This window comes from Lytechinus pictus, chromosome 5 (assembly GCF_037042905.1).
Source record: "Lytechinus pictus isolate F3 Inbred chromosome 5, Lp3.0, whole genome shotgun sequence".
Taxonomy (NCBI): Eukaryota; Metazoa; Echinodermata; class Echinoidea; order Temnopleuroida; family Toxopneustidae; genus Lytechinus; species Lytechinus pictus.
Window position 1 is genome coordinate 52,215,549 of NC_087249.1, and position 16,040 is coordinate 52,231,588.

The 16,040-nt window shown below is 38.0% G+C and overlaps 2 protein-coding genes across 2 annotated transcripts; one reads left to right on the plus strand and one right to left on the minus strand.

Annotated features, from left to right (window-relative positions):
* Positions 1–1,334: 1,334 nt before the first annotated feature.
* LOC129260109 (glutathionyl-hydroquinone reductase YqjG-like) lies at positions 1,335–5,010 on the plus strand. Its single transcript, XM_054898159.2, has one exon. The coding sequence runs from the start codon at positions 1,475–1,477 to the stop codon at positions 2,570–2,572; it is 1,098 nt and encodes a 365-aa protein (XP_054754134.2). The 5' UTR covers positions 1,335–1,474; the 3' UTR covers positions 2,573–5,010.
* Positions 5,011–8,925: 3,915 nt separating this feature from the next.
* LOC129261101 (glutathionyl-hydroquinone reductase YqjG-like) lies at positions 8,926–15,559 on the minus strand. Its single transcript, XM_064099233.1, has 2 exons — positions 14,521–15,559; positions 8,926–10,432 (listed from the first exon to the last, which is right to left on the minus strand). Exons 1-2 carry the CDS (start codon positions 15,389–15,391, stop codon positions 10,326–10,328), a joined length of 978 nt encoding a protein of 325 aa, XP_063955303.1. The 5' UTR covers positions 15,392–15,559; the 3' UTR covers positions 8,926–10,325.
* Between the last annotated feature and the right edge of the window lie 481 nt (positions 15,560–16,040).

The following is a 16,040-nucleotide window of genomic DNA, read 5'->3' on the forward strand; positions in this document are numbered from 1 at the left end:
AAATATGGCTGAAAAAATTCCGGCCCCCACTATTGGCGAAGGCTGGATCCGCCCCTGTGTATAGTAACCATGGTAACCAATTTGGTATAGTAATCTTTGTCGGACAGTGATATTTCTCCCGTCTTTCATTTTCTGTATCTATCTCTTTTGTTTACAGAATCACGTGATGCTTTTCTTGTGTTGACAAACCGCTTTGTCGTAGGACAAGACCGGGGGACAAGATGTCTGACCCCCCCTGCTGCCATTCACAAGGCAAGATTTTGATCAAACATGATACTTATGATCCCAAGTGGTGCATTAACCACAATGACCGACATCTCTGAAATGTTTACATCGAGCTTAGATAGCCAACCCTCTGTAGAAAGTACATCCTCGTAAGAAAATAAACCCAATAACCCAGGGGCGTCGATCCATTTTTCAGATTGGGGGGGGGGGCAAATCATGAATCAACGTTCCAAAGGCGCTTGATCACACAAAACAAACAAACTCACACACACACACACATAGGCCTATATATATATATATATATATAATGAAAAAAGAGACATATATCTCACTAACAAATTAAAGCGAGCGCGAAGCGCGAGCTGATTTTTTTTAGTATACTGACCTGTAAGCAGGAAAAAAGGTACCTGTTTAGGACTGTTTGCAGTAACTCATGAGGAGTCATATCTCACTACACAGATAATGCGAGTGCGGAGAGCGAGCTGAAATTTCTTTATATTCTGACCTGAAAGCTTGATATTCTAAGCATTTTTGGTACCAATGATTAAGATCAGTATCTAAAAGAACATTAGATGCGAGCGCGAAGCGCAAGCTGAAAATTTTGATATCTCGATCTGAAAAAATTGACAGTTTAATGGACGTTTTTAATAAAGAACAATATATATATATCCAACAAAAGATTATTGCAAATCGAAGCGGGAGTTCCTTTTGAGGTCTAGAACTGAAAACGGGACACCTATTCTATTCACCTTTTTAATCATGAAAAGTATGGGTTTTTGCTACAGAAATTATATTCCAATCTGAAAAGCGGACAATTTGAGCACGATTTTAAATAAAGAACGAGTTGTGTATCTAAATCTCGCTTGATTTCTGTGTAACATTACAATCTTATTCTATTTTTTGCACATGCGGAATTGTTGGGGGGCAAACATGGGGCAAAACGATATGTTTGCCCCCCCCCCAATATTTTCATTGGTGGGGCGATCGCCCCCCCCCCCCCCCCCCCGCCCGGATCGACGCCTCTGATTATAACCCGACCTTTATTATCAGTCAACCTCGCTATGCCACTCGTCAGGATGTGATGATAATGGTAGGCTCTATAGATAGTCTCTCCATGCAGACAGACCATCATTGCGGAGCTATGTCAATTGTAATACAGTGAATGGACAGATGACATGAAAGGATAGCTGCTAGCTGTGTTCGGGTTGCATGCTCGTATTACTTTGATGTACACGCATGATATTACAGAATGAGAGTGTTTAACGTATGGCCGAGGCTATCTCATGCAACTCTGGATTTTCTGTTTACGACGCGCAGAGTCGTTTATTACTCAACATCCTCAACATTCACTAATTTTACAGAAATTGGTGACAGCATGTCGTCTGATCAAAAGGAACAGAAAACATCGCCAGTTCCGACGAATGAAAAGGGCGAATATAAAGGGGCTACGACTGCATTTCGCAACTGGATCACGGCCGATGGAGAATTTCAGCCGGAGAAAAGCCGTTATCATCTGTACGTGTCATTGGCATGCCCGTGGGCTTCCCGAACTCTCGTAACGCGTAAACTAAAGGGACTGGAGGATACCATTGGAGTTACGGTGGTAGATTGGTTGATGGGAGAGAAAGGATGGTTCTTTTCGAATGATAAACCGAAGACATCACTCGATACAGTCAACAACTGCAAATATATGAGGGAGATTTACGAGCTCGCAAGCCCGGGTTACAACGGTCGCGTGTCTGTACCCGTACTTTGGGATAAGAAGAACAGAACCATCGTCAACAATGAATCTGCCGAGATCATGAGGATGTTCAACAAGGAGTTCAATGCCTTTTCCGCCACCAAGGAACAAGGAGAATTGGATCTGTGCCCTCCAGATCTGTTGAAAGATATTGATGAGGTTAATTCCTGGATCTATGAGAACATCAACATTGGAGTTTACAAATGTGGCTTCGCCACCAGTCAGGAAGCTTATGATGATGCTGCTCCTAAACTGTTTGCCGCCCTTGACAGGGCCGAAGAAGTGTTGTCTAAATCCCGATATCTTTGCGGAGATAGAATGACAGAAGCCGACATTCGACTCTTCACTACTCTCGTCAGGTTCGATACGGTCTACGCCCATCATTTCAAGTGCAACAAGAAGCGGATCGTTGACTACCCGAATCTTTGGGGTTTCACCAGGGATATCTTCCAGACTCCAGGAGTAAGTGAGACTGTAGATCAAGAACACATCCAGAAGCACTACCAAGTGAGCCACGTACACATCAATCCGAATCGCATAGTGGCCATTGGGCCCGACCTGGACTTTAATAGCCCACATGGAAGAGACGTAAAATTTTCCAAGTAGATAGGTCCGAGATAGGTCTACATCTTGAGGATTTTACTGCTATACCCTTATGATTATGCTACCTAGGCTTGACATTGTACTAGCTAAAAATCTGTTCATAGCCCTATCTATATATTAAATCAGTTGAAAAGCAGTCTATAATTGTTACCAATTGTTATCTCAAATGTGTGAATTATTTTAAGAATATTCAATAAAACATTACAAGCGAAACTCGGTGAAAGAATACATAGAATATCTTTTTATCACGACATTGTACAGAAAATAGTGAGCCGTCATTTTAGGAATCGATTGCTGTCAGTGGCGTACCTAGGATTTTTCACAGGGGGGGCAAAATTGGCCGCCCAAAAATTTGACAAGCAAAAAAAAAAAAAAAAAAAAAAAGGTCTTCAAAATCTCGTCAGGGGGGGGGCAGAGTGCCCCCCCTGCCCCCCCCGTAGGTACGCTAGTGATTGCTGTTACAAGCGAAACTCGGTGAAAGAATACATAGAATATCTTTTTATCACGACATTGTACAGAAAATAGTGAGCCGTCATTTTAGGAATCGATTGCTGTCATAGATATTATGCATTAACTATTTTTTTTCATCATTTTTACTTTGAAATTGTAGAATAACGTTCCATCATTAATTCGAAATGTATATTTACTCCGTTGTGAATTGCCTTGACGGTTCTTCCGTTTTTAAAGGATAGGGCCTATATATACCCTTTTTAATATGAACTCGTTGTTTTTTGTGTTTTCATGGCAATGTTTTTTTTTTCAAAATAGGACTGTGAATGGGGAAGTTCTACTCGAAGGTTAAATGTATTCTGCTATAGACAACTTTGAATCATTATTAATTTTCTTTTCATCTCACATTACTTGTTAATTTTATCTATTCATTAGACTATCAATTCACTTAGTTTCAACTCTGCAATTATTCATAGTGATATCTCTTATGACTCTCCAATCTTCAGTGACTCACCCTACCCTATACCAGGGGCGGTGATGCTGGGGGCGATCATCCCCTTTGATTTTTTTTATACCTCTAAGTATTGATTAAACTAGAACTAGAGGAGAAAGGGGGGAAATTGAATAAGAAAGAAGAATTTAGGAAAAGACTCTTGGTAATAATCATGTGATTGGAAGGGGGAAAAATTACGCCACATCTTGACCCTTATCAAAATAGTCTAGCACCGCCCCTGTTTCCAACATAAACCAGACAAATTCATATATCCCTTTCTACCACAAGCAAACAGAGAACATAGAGGCCAGTAGTATTTCATATGTTTTCCCTGTCGATATATTTTTACGATAACAGATTCATTCAGGACTATATACATGATATAGGAGTGCCAAACTGCCAATATCGTTTTCATTTCAATTGCGAGAAGGGAAGGTGTTGTTTTTGTGGTTAATACTTATCATTTCGCATTTCCATTTTAAACGAAAAACTTCCATTCACAAAATGGCTGCCTCCATTGTATTCAACCGTCTCGCTAGTGCTTTTCAGACAAAAGATTTCTGAACTCTGTAGCAATTTACTCTTTATGGTCGAACTGCATTATTGACTTCAAATATATGCAAACCAGGAGCGTACGCAGGGGATGGTTACAGGGGTTCAAACCTCCCTTTAATTGTTTTGATACGACCCCCCCCCTAAAATATGTTTGAAGACTTTTTTCTTTTTCTTTTTCTTCTTTTTTTCTTGTCAAAATGTTTGGTGGTACGAAACGACGTAAAATTTGTGGTGAAGACTTTTTTTTTTGCTTATCAATTCTTTTGGGGGGAATAAACGACCTGAAGTTGGTGGTAAAGACTTTTTTTCGGGGGGGGGGGGTTGGCAACATTTCATTCAGCTTTAACCCCCCCCCCCTTGTAAAAATCCTGCGTACGCTACTGATGCAAGCACATGTGTGAATGTGGCGATATTTTATTGAAGCGATTATGAGAATAGGGTATGATTATGATCATACAGAAAATGTAATACTGGAGGGAAAGAGAGACGGCAGTGAGAGAAAATGGATTAAATTATTTTAAGAGCACCGTGGAGTATAGCAATCAGATTGCCTTTTAGTTGTATTCATAATTTATTTTGTATTCTTCATTTTTTTAGAGAAAAGTAGAATCAGAAATGTAACTCAAAATAATGTATGTTTAATTGATTGCAACTTTTTGTACAGAATAGATTTGTATTTACTCTTTATTTTGTGAATGATTGATTTTATATTCTCTGTTACTCGATCCTATTAAAGGCCAAATCCACTCCGACCAAAACTTGATTCGAATAAATATAATAAAATCAAACAAGCACAACACTTCTTGTAGATTTGATGATGGAGAAGCTCTTTATCATTAATAGTTTTACAATGGCGAGGACCAGTCAATAATGCATAAGACGTGAAATAAAATTGTTCAAGTTTTTAAGATTAAATTAAAAGAAATATTGTGCGACACCATCAGCCACCTTTTCAGTGTTATACCTGTTTGAGTTTCTTTTCTTGTCATTCATATCAACGTGTTGTGGTGGATAACGTGCACTCCTATCAGTCAAAATGACTAGATCAGTTAGTCGGCTGGGTGCAACTGATATGACTAGTCACATTTCTGACGTATATTCTAGTCAGAAATAACTCTGCTCTAGTAAAATACGACTAGAAAATAGTGAAATATGATTAGAATAACAGTTGCACCCAGCTGACTCGATTAACTAGTCATTTTGACTGATTTGTTTTTTAGAGTGTGGCATGTAATTTACGTATTCACTTCTCCAGTCTCTATAGCTATTGTATTTCTATGATTGAATGACCTATACGAGAATAAAGGCCCTACATCTCAATTCATAGTATATAGGTCTATATTAAAATACATTCAAGGAAAAGAAGAGGGAAATAAACTGTAGTCATTCTGATGTATTCTTTTATTTGACAGATGGAAAAAAATGTATGAACCAGTAACAGAAAATAAAGCGAGGGCGTGTGGCAAAGGCGAAATGGTTAGCTAAAGAGGAAGCGGAGAGAGAGAGGGAGGGGGGGTGAGGGGTGTAGAAAGATGCCCCCACCATGCGCAATGTGCAGGGAGAACAAGCTAGGGAGAGGGTGAAACGAGGCTAAGTGGATAGAGGGAGGCGCAGGGGCGGCGATCCTGGGGGGGGGGCACAGTGCCCCCACTTTTTGATGCACTGAAAAAGTTCCCTTTTTATGCAAGAAAAATGCCCCTTACGATCACGTTCTGTGCCCGAAGGAGGACCCTTTTTGTGTGAGCAAGTACATGTCCCCTTGCCTTCTTGTAAGTGCCCTTTCTCGAATCAGTGCCCCTCATGAACGTGTACTGTGCACCTTTCACCTGAGGAGGACCCGTTTTAGGTGTTACCAAGTGCCCTTTCTCGTATAAGTGCTTACATTTCCCAAAATGCCCCTTCTCAAACGTATTATGTGCCCCTTTCACCTTAGAAGGACCCGTTTTATGTGTGAGCAAGTGCCCCCTTACTTCTTATAGGTGCCCTTTCTAGTATCAGTGCCCCCTTTTACCCAAGAAAAGTGCCCCTCACGAACATGTTATGTGCCCCTTTCGCCTGAGAAAGACCCGTTTTATATGTTAACGAGTGCCCCTTTGAAACAAGAAAACAATATTTTCATTTTTATGTTTTTTTTTACTTCTGACGAAGAAAAAAACTTGTAAAAACAATCCTACGTGTGTTAAGTTTCATGAGTCATGTGAGTGGGGTATATAAGCAGTGGCGTACAGATTGGGGGCTCTTGCCACCCCCTAAAAAAAATCACAACCAAGAAAAAAAAATGGAAGAGAGGAGGGTGAATTATGATGTGTCAATATATATATTACAAAATTGGATTTTCGTTAAAAAATGTCAAAATTTTCGCTCGCTCACAGCTTCTTATAAATTTTGTGTGATATGACAACATATCCAGCCCCCTCAACATTTTTGGCTCATTACGACGCTGTAGATACGTCATTTTTCTTTGTTTTAAGATGGTTCCGAAGGAAAAGGTGCCCTGTTTTCCCTGTGCCCCCCCCCCCCCACTTTCAACTTCGCTCCGCCGCCCCTGGGGAGGAGAGAGGAATGATAATGTCGAAATGAGAAATTGCAAAGAGCGGGAGAATGGAATAATAAAGAGTGAGACTTTTGGGGGGAAAGCGAAATAGAAGAGGCCAGAGGGTGTGGCGGTATAAATATTAATGATAAAATCAATAATATTGTATTTTCAATAAATCCTTAATTATAAAAAGATTGTGCTCTTACAGAAGAAACATCTAGCTTGAAAAATTTGTCAAAGTTTGACGGAAATTTGTCAAGGGATACTGGAACAGACATACCTGAAACCATTTTTCAGGAAGGATACAGTAACAAAATGATAAAAATCTTTCGAGGCCATTCATTTTAGTACAAGTTAATAACACAGTGCAGATTCTTTGGTATTGAATGGCTTTCTCATTTCCTGTTGCTAAATTCATTGAAGCATTTTTAAATAATGTTCCACTATCACACAATCAATGGTATCTCCTCTACTTCTTTTCCAATAAACTTCAGAGGGCTCTGTATAGCCTAAATATCTCCCAATCTTGTGCATCTAGACTTGGCAGCGTCCCTCACTTCTTTTCCCTATATGACCCGATTTGACCCTATTTTATAGTAAACACCCACTCGATCGATCGCTAAGCTATAGACTCACATAAATATGAAAAATAGTTCAATTTGCTTTTGTATTTTTCAAATGAGAGAATATACCATGGCACATTCTTTCATTTTTCTTACCACTTAAAGACGGATCAATATGTAAATAGACTAAGAACAAACTAATATTTACTTATGAGTTATACCCACACACAGTGGCGTACCGTGGGTCACGGCATTGGGGGGGGGGGGGCACCAGCAAAAATTTCGGGTCACTTAGGGAGCGCGCGAAGCGCGCTCAGTTGTCAGGTATACTGACCTAATAGAGATATTTTAAGGACATGCAGTGCCATTAAACGGATATGTATCTCACTGATTAAATAATGCGAGCGCGAGCTGAAAATTTATGATATTCAGAGCTGAAAATGGACATTATAAGCAAATTATTTGTAATCATGATACTTAACTGTCTCGCTAAACAAACAATGCGAGCGCGAAGCTAAATTTTTGTATATATTGACCCTCAACAAGGAAATTTTAAGGATTATATTTTAGAATCCATTAAGAGTATAATTATCTCACCATAGTCATCTAATGCTAGTGCCATCCTTTGCTGATATTGTTAGAATTACATCTAAACACAGTCATGAAGCACCTTTTGTAGTCATGATTATCATACGCATCTTACTAATCAAATACTGCAAGCGCAAAAGCGCGAGCTGAAAATTCAGGAAATTTAGACCTGAAGAGGGGCATTCTAAGGCTTGTTTGTAGGAATTCTCTAAAACCCTACGTATTTGACTAACCAAATGATGCGAGCGCGAAGCGCGAGCTGAAATTTTTGTATATATTGACCCCAAACATGGATATTTTAAGGACTATAGTTAGGAATCCATTAAGTCAGAGTATACATATCTCACCATAGTCATCTAATGCGAGTGCCAAGCGCTTGCTGATTTTGTTAGAATTACATATAAACACATGAAGCACTTTTTGAAGTCATTATAATCATGATTATCATACGCATCTCATTAATCAAATACTGCGAGCGCGAAGCGCGAGCTGAAAATCTAGGAAATTCAGATCTGAAGAGGGGCATTCTAAGGCTTGTTTGTAGGAATTCACTTAGACCCTACGTATTTCACTAACCAAATGATTTTTTGATATTTAGATCAGAAAAATGACATTTTAAGGACTGATTTTAGGAGTTCACGAAGAGCAGAAATCTCACCAATCCACTAATGCGAACGTTAGCACGGACATGAAATGTTTTATATTAAGACCTTAAAATAGGGCAATCACTTTCATTAGTCACAAAAAAGAAGAATGTGTCACTACTTAAAACAATAACTCTAATTGCGAGGAAATATATTATTTTGTTGTATATTGATTTGAAAACGGGAGGCTTTAGTACAGCAGGTTTATATATCTCGTTAAACAGTCTATGCGAGCACCAGGAACAATGAAGACACAATTAAGCAAATAATGTTTCATAAAGTTATGAAAAAATGCTTCTTATGTTATATAACATAATATAATATAACACTATAATGAACAACAATTTCTTCTTTCCCCACTACGTTTCTCTTCCTTTTCCCTCTTTTTCTCCTTTTCCCCGTTTTTTTTTTTTTTTTTTTTGCCAGCCGATTGGGGGGGGGCACGTGCCCCCCCATGCCCCCCCCCCGTAGTTACGCCACTGCCCACACAACATGAAAACCATTTGACATTGTACATCTCCAACCAATTTCCGTTTCATACTGAGGTATTTTATTCTTTAGCAATTCCATTCTTAACGTTTCAAATTCATTTCAAATTCCGTATAAAAATAATTATTGAAAGAGATCCGGGCCCGCTGCAAGCAAAAAAAAAAAAAAAAAACCTTTGTGGCAACAATCTAATTTCAAACCTTCTTGCAATACCACCCAATGGCAACTATCATGGTAATTATGTTCAATAGCAAATCACAATCAAGGATTCCGTTATTAATGTTATCAAATACTAATCATACACCAATTTTATATAAACAACATGTCCCCTAGATGGCTTATCTGAAACAGTAACGTAACGTTAGTAATATGTGTGCACTTTGAATTTGACAGTACAATGATATCAATGGATGGAATGTACAAATATTTTATTTGCACCATCAGTTCTGATAGAGGTCTACTCGGGTGTACATGCATATCGATTCGTCCTGGGGAGCATTTCATCAACATTTTCGTCCGACAAGTTGTCAGATCTTACAACTTTCCTTGATAATGATTGGCTGAGAGTCACCGTTACCATAGTAGCTGTCGGATAAAACGTCCGACAAGTCCTTTCATGAAACGCTCCCCTGATATTGGACATTTGTTTCAAAGTTGCAGAATCATCGTGCATGTGATAATGAATATGATTAAAGGCATTATTCACTTTAACCTCTATTTTGGAGGCGGTTTAAACGACGCAAGTATAATATTTATATTATAGTATCTTTTACCTTCGGAAACAAAATAAACAACAAATATTTCAATGTAATGCATTCAATGGAATCAATGCAATAATAGACTCACACTAAACAAGATCTTTTCAAATTCTAGATTTTAAACACATAACTAATGACGATATAGTGCCCCGTTGTATAAATAATAATGATAATAATAATGATAATAATAATTACAATAATAATAATAGTAAATTTATAATATCAAGGTAACTTTGACATCCAATAGTAATTTCCATGGTTACTATACAACGCACAGCATCATATAAAGATCAAATATTAAAAGCTATACACTGCTGATAGAGTAGACATTATACTCTTCAATTCATATAAGTGTGCCAGTCTAAATTTCAGAATGAGACTTGTTTTACATTAAAGGCTATCTTCTCCTTGCGATCCTATAAATCATGTTGGTATTATAACTTCATTATTATCTTTATTATGATATAAAATGTATGACATGATTATATAGAAACATAACTATGTTTTTTAAACAAAAATCGAACACCAAGTATATACATCATATAGCAAATAAGTCTCTTATTGAATGATCAAAATGTCTGTAAGTACTGTCACCATTAATTAAGTCTGATCATGGTCTGCACTTTTGAAGACAATCTCAAGATGATAAAGTACAAACATTATGTGAAAACGTGCTCGACCTATTTCTGGAATTGGACATCTCTGCCGTGAGGACTATTGAAGTCAATATCTGGACCGATGGCCACAATGCGATGTGGGTTGATGCTATTATGGCTCACTTGGTAGTAGACAAGACCAATATGGGGAGAACTTGAGTTTAAGGAGCATTTTGGGGTAAAAGTTGGGAACCGGTCTATTTCACCTAATTTGAATGTGCTGAATCTGATAAGATCGGTTCCCAAGCCAATTTTTCATGTTTTGACCACCTAATTTGCATTTAAAAAATGGCTGCCAAATTGATAATTTATAATCTTATTTCTACACTATTCTTTTATAAGAATCGCTTTCACCGATATGGATACTGCAAAATCCTGCATACTGAACATGTACCATTCGGGAAAATTTGTTATTTCTGTTTCCAGCTAATTATTTATGCAAATTTATGCATATTTTGCAATATTATGCTATAATTTGATAATTACACTTAAAATGTTTATTATTTTGGGTACAAATAGCATTTGTATCATTGTGATAATTGTTTGGCCCTTAAATATATAATACTCGGTCAATTTTATATGTATTTTATTGTTCTTTGATATTTATTTTGTGTTCTTGTATTTTCTGCCATTTGCTTTGTATATGTTTGATATGAGATCTTTAAAAAATAATATCAATGGCAGACAAATTTTAAGCTTCAATGATAGAATCATTTGATAAACTTCTTTGCCACAACTGTTAATTGTACTCAGGAACAAATACACACACATGCTCACACACCCACACCTGTATAAAGAAAGTAATATACTTGCAAGGTATATTAGACATGCCCAATATGAAAACATTGATGCTGATCCTATAATCAATTACCAAATTCAATGAACCCGTAAGAAAAGAAGAGTTAGAAGTTGGAAAACCTGTAATCATGCTGAACTTAAATTTCTTGAAATTTAAGTTATTTAGTTTTTTATAACAGATCTAATAATCAATTTAACGTATGATTTACGCAGTGCAATTTATTAATCGGATATAAGTAGCAGTACATCCTTGTAGCAAAATTATATCTTTGATTCAGCTCCATCAGAACTGCGACCATGGCAGTTAACCAAAGAACAATTTGTAAGAAATGCAAAGGGTCTGTATTACTGGATCGCTTACTAATTTTTTTGGTCATTACTGATTTATTTATTTATTTATTTGGCAACGATACATTTTTCCCAAGTCAACCATCAAAGTGATAACTGAAAACCACAGCTTCTATCCAGTCCTTGCCTAGGAAGATTCTTTGACGAACGATACTGAATACAGAAGAGGAAATGATAAAAAAACATGCGGCTAAACATAGATTAACTCCATGGTAAAAACATGGGGAAAACAAGGTTTCCAGCCCAGTCCCTGCCCAATGCAGAACTAATTTTCACAGTGTGTCCTATGGTTAAAAAGTGCTAGAAATGCCTGTTGAAGGTAAACCAACATGGAGACAGTTGCAGAAATCCGGTCTAGAGGTTATCCGGTCATGGATGATATTTTCCGCACCACCGCATGTAAGACAATGTCTGATCTCAGCAATTCTGTGGAGGAGGTAAATATGTAGATTGGCAGACATGTGATGTGTGTTTCTTCATGCTCATTGTTATATCAAAGACTACGCCAAGAGATCTAGCCTTGCATACTGAGATATGTAGCTTCCTCACCTATTAATACTGGAGTTGTAGTCATAATAATTACGCATATATGGAGATGACAAAACAAGATACTTCGCTTTTTACTGTTAAGCTCCAGGAAGTTGACCTTCATCCAACATCGAATCCTCAATGGCAGCACCAACAACAGCAGCAGCTGCACGAACCTCTGTATCTTTAACTTTAAAATCAAAAGTGAGGTATAAAGCTGGATGTCATCAGCATAGAAGTGTATACCAAGACCATGTTGCCACATTATAGAGCCAAGAGGAGTGATGTACAGTTTGAAGAACAAGGGACAAGGACAGACTCCCAAGGAACTCCATATCAAAGGGTAGTCACAGGAGACTGCATACCAGTGATGAATACAGCTTCATACAGCTCTATTGGCAAGGTAAGAGGAAACCTGCCATTGGAGTGCAGAATCATCAATTCCAAAACAGACTGTCAGTCTCCCAAGAAGAATGACATGTTCAGGTATCAAAACCGGTTAACAAGTCAAACATAACTTAGGCAACTGCTTTCCTCATAGAAAGATAAATCCTGGCTCTACAATCGAAGAAATTCTCGACCTAGACTTTGATGGTGATATCTCAGACTCGCATGCAGCCTATCAGAGCTGGGTAAGCTATTGGATGCTGTTGGGTTTAATACCGATCAAAAGAAGTGGATTAATAATCACCTGCAGGAACGCCAAACATGCCAGGAACCCACCATCCTCTGAAATATATCTTCGTTATCAATTTGAAATAGTCTATCTTATGAAGATATGAAGATGTGTGAATATTAGAAGTTCGATAAACGGCCTAGAAGACATTAGGCAATTCACTGTGGTATTGAAAAGGTGCACTTCGAGCATTTTAACACCTGGAACAACAACTGGTTAGACAGCAGATTCTCTCTCAAGACAAAAATTTAGGTTTTGTTTATGGATTTGTGACATGAGAATCGGACATATCTCATGAACACAAACACGATGACTTCGATACGAACTGCCTCCGCAGAATACTTGTACTAAATTGGTTTGATTTCAACAATTAGAGATGACTTTTATAATATGATGCTGCCCTATCAATCAAGCTTTCCAATGGAACACCAAATCGATGATAACTGACATTGATCATTCAACACCCGCCGCCTAAGGTAAAGGTGTATATCAAGCTGGGGGAAGCTGGATGCCTCTAAGTTAGATGAAGCGGCAATCCTAGATAGGTTAGGTGCAGTACTGCATTGGAAAAAATATATTATGGAGATACACATGTAATCCGTTAATGAAATCCAATGATAAAAAAATTGTTATTAAAATGATATCCAGTGACTTATTCGTTGTGGAACTTTAGAACATCACAGTCTGGCTTTTAAAACACGGAAAACGGTCTAATTGGTAGGCAAAATAAAAAATTTGATGAATTATATGTGGGTTCAGTTCTGATTTTTTTTTCAAAATTGGGACAATTTGACAAGCGTAATGGAGAGAAACACAGGACATCTCATTTTCAGCAGACTGTTTTCACTTCATTTTGCTGAAGAAAAACACTAAATATATATACATGTATGAGTGATCAGATTCTGTTGGTCAGGAACATAACTACTCCAAAGGATATTAAATGCAACTGATTGACTATTAGGAGTTGAGAATTACAGTACTATTATGATTCAAATTTAATAATTCATCATCTAAAATTGTGAATATGAATAAATTGATTGATATCATAATTCAAGATACCATTTTATAATAAAAATTTTAGCAATTAATAGTGACATTCCCTTGAATACAGATAGGTTCATGAAATTCGTTGGATCTCCACCAGTGTGCTTTTAAATGGGAAAGCCCTCCGTGCAGGAGTTTACCTTTGTACGCAGATGTGGGTGTGGGAGTGGGTGCATCTGTTTATGCCCATGGATATATGCGAATAAAAAATTTAAAAAAGTGATTACATAATTAAATCATTGAAGATTATTATTTTCTGCCATTGATAATCAATAATTTGACAGATCCCATAACAAAACATGTACAAAACAAAAGGTACAAAATACAAAGAAATACATAAGAAATTCAAAAACAATAATATACATTATTATTCACTGTGATATCATATTCTAAGGGCCGTACAATTATTTATAATGATTTAAATGCTATTTGTACCAAAAATATAAACATTTGAGCTGAAATTATCAAATTATAGCATAATGATCCAAAATATGCATAAATTTGCATAATTAATTAGCCGCAAACAAAAATAACAAGTTTTCCCGAAAGGTACACGTGCGTATGCAGGATTTTGCAGTATTCATGTCTGTGAAAGCGAATATGATTAAAGAACATTGTCGAAATAATATTCTGAATTGTCAATTTGGCAGCCATTTTGTATATGCAAATTAGGTGGTCAAAACATGAGAAATTAGCTTGGGAACCGATCTTATCAGATTCAGCATATATGAATTGTGTGAAATAGTCCAGTTCCCAACTTTTACCCCAAAATGCTTCTTAAAATTTATATAGGCCTCTTTTTCCAGAATGTGTCTAGTCTATAGTGCTTCTGGATGTGTTCTTGATCTACAGTCTCACTTACTCCTGGAGTCTGGTAGATATCCCTGGTGAAACCCCAAAGATTCGGGTAGTCAACGATCCGCTTCTTGTTACACTTGAAATGGTGGGCGTAGACCGTATCGAACCTTATGAGAGTGGTGAAGAGTCGAATGTCGGCTTCTGTCATCTTATCTCCACAAAGGTAACGGGATTTAGACAGCACTTCTTCGGCTCTATCAAGGGCGGCAAAGAGCTTGACGGCAGCTTCATCGTAAGCTTCCTGACTTGTTGCAAACCCGCATCGGTAAACACCATTGTTGATGTTCTCGTAGATCCAGGAGTTGATTTCATCAATATCTTTCAAAAGATCTGGAGAGCAGAGATCCAATTCTTGTTGTTCCTTGGTGGTCGAGAAGGAATTGAATTCATTGTTGAGCATGCGTATGATTTCAGAGGACTCGTTGTTGACGATGGTCTTGTTTTTCTTATCCCACAGGACTGGCACCGACACACGTCCCGAGTAGTCAGGGCTAGCCATTTCATAAACTTCCCTCAAACATTTACAGTTGTTCACAGTATCGAGTGACGTCTTTGGTTTATCTTCAGAGAAAAACCACCCTTTATCTCCGAGCAACCAGTCCACCACAGTGACTCCAATGACATCCTCCAGTCCCTTCAGTTTGCGGTAGATCAGTGTACGGTGGGCCCACGGGCAGGCGAGGGAAACGTAGAGGTGGTAGCGGCCCGACTCCGGCTGAAATTCCCCGTCGGCTGTTATCCAGTTTCGGAACACCGATGCATGGCGTTTAAATTCACCTTTCTTGGTTACACTGTCTTTCCATGAAGGTTCCACCTTCTGTCTCTTCGCAGAAGACATTTTTTAAATCTTATTCGAGATTTTTTCTTGTTTCGTTAAGTTATTAGACTATCGCATGCAGGACGAGTGGATCCAACTTTGCTTGGGGCATCGAAATCACATGTACAGTACAGATAATGAACATAAACGTACCATACCAGGGCAGTGTGCATGAGCAAACAACTGTGAAGAATGATTCAGCAATATTTACCTCCGCTCCCCCAACCCCTGAATGATGGAAGGGAGTCGGGGCATCAGTGCAACAATACATCGTTCGAGGATTGGAACGCTTGTTCGAGCGGGATGGAGGGGGGGGGGGGGGGCTTGACAATATCCCAACTGCGCCTCAATAAAGATTGTCCACTACAGCTAAATGTTACTTGTTTGTTGTTACCAACAACAGAGAAATCACAAAAATGCAATTCTAAGTTATTAAAAACTGGCTGAGAGACTAAGGTAGTTGTCATCGGTACAAATTCTATTGAAATGTATGGCATCAATGGGGGAGCATGCCTATGGGGGATACATTCCCAAATAAGAGATATATATATACATGTATACTACATGCATGCAATAACCAATATTGTAAGTTTGTATATTAGAAGCCTGAAGTTTTAGACTACGAAACAGAAGCTCAACAGAGTCGCGTGCGACCTCCAGGGTGACCTTG

Excerpts from the sequence above, each read along its gene's own strand:
- LOC129260109 (XM_054898159.2), top strand. The coding sequence starts at position 1,475 with ATGAGAGTGTTTAACGTATGGCCGAGGCTATCTCATGCAACTCTGGAT.
- LOC129261101 (XM_064099233.1), bottom strand. The coding sequence starts at position 15,391 with ATGTCTTCTGCGAAGAGACAGAAGGTGGAACCTTCATGGAAAGACAGT. Across the intron at positions 10,433-14,520 it reads TCAAGAACACATCCAGAAGC|ACTACCAAGTGAGCCATAAT; the intron begins ACTATAGACTAG and ends TTGGTCTTGTCT.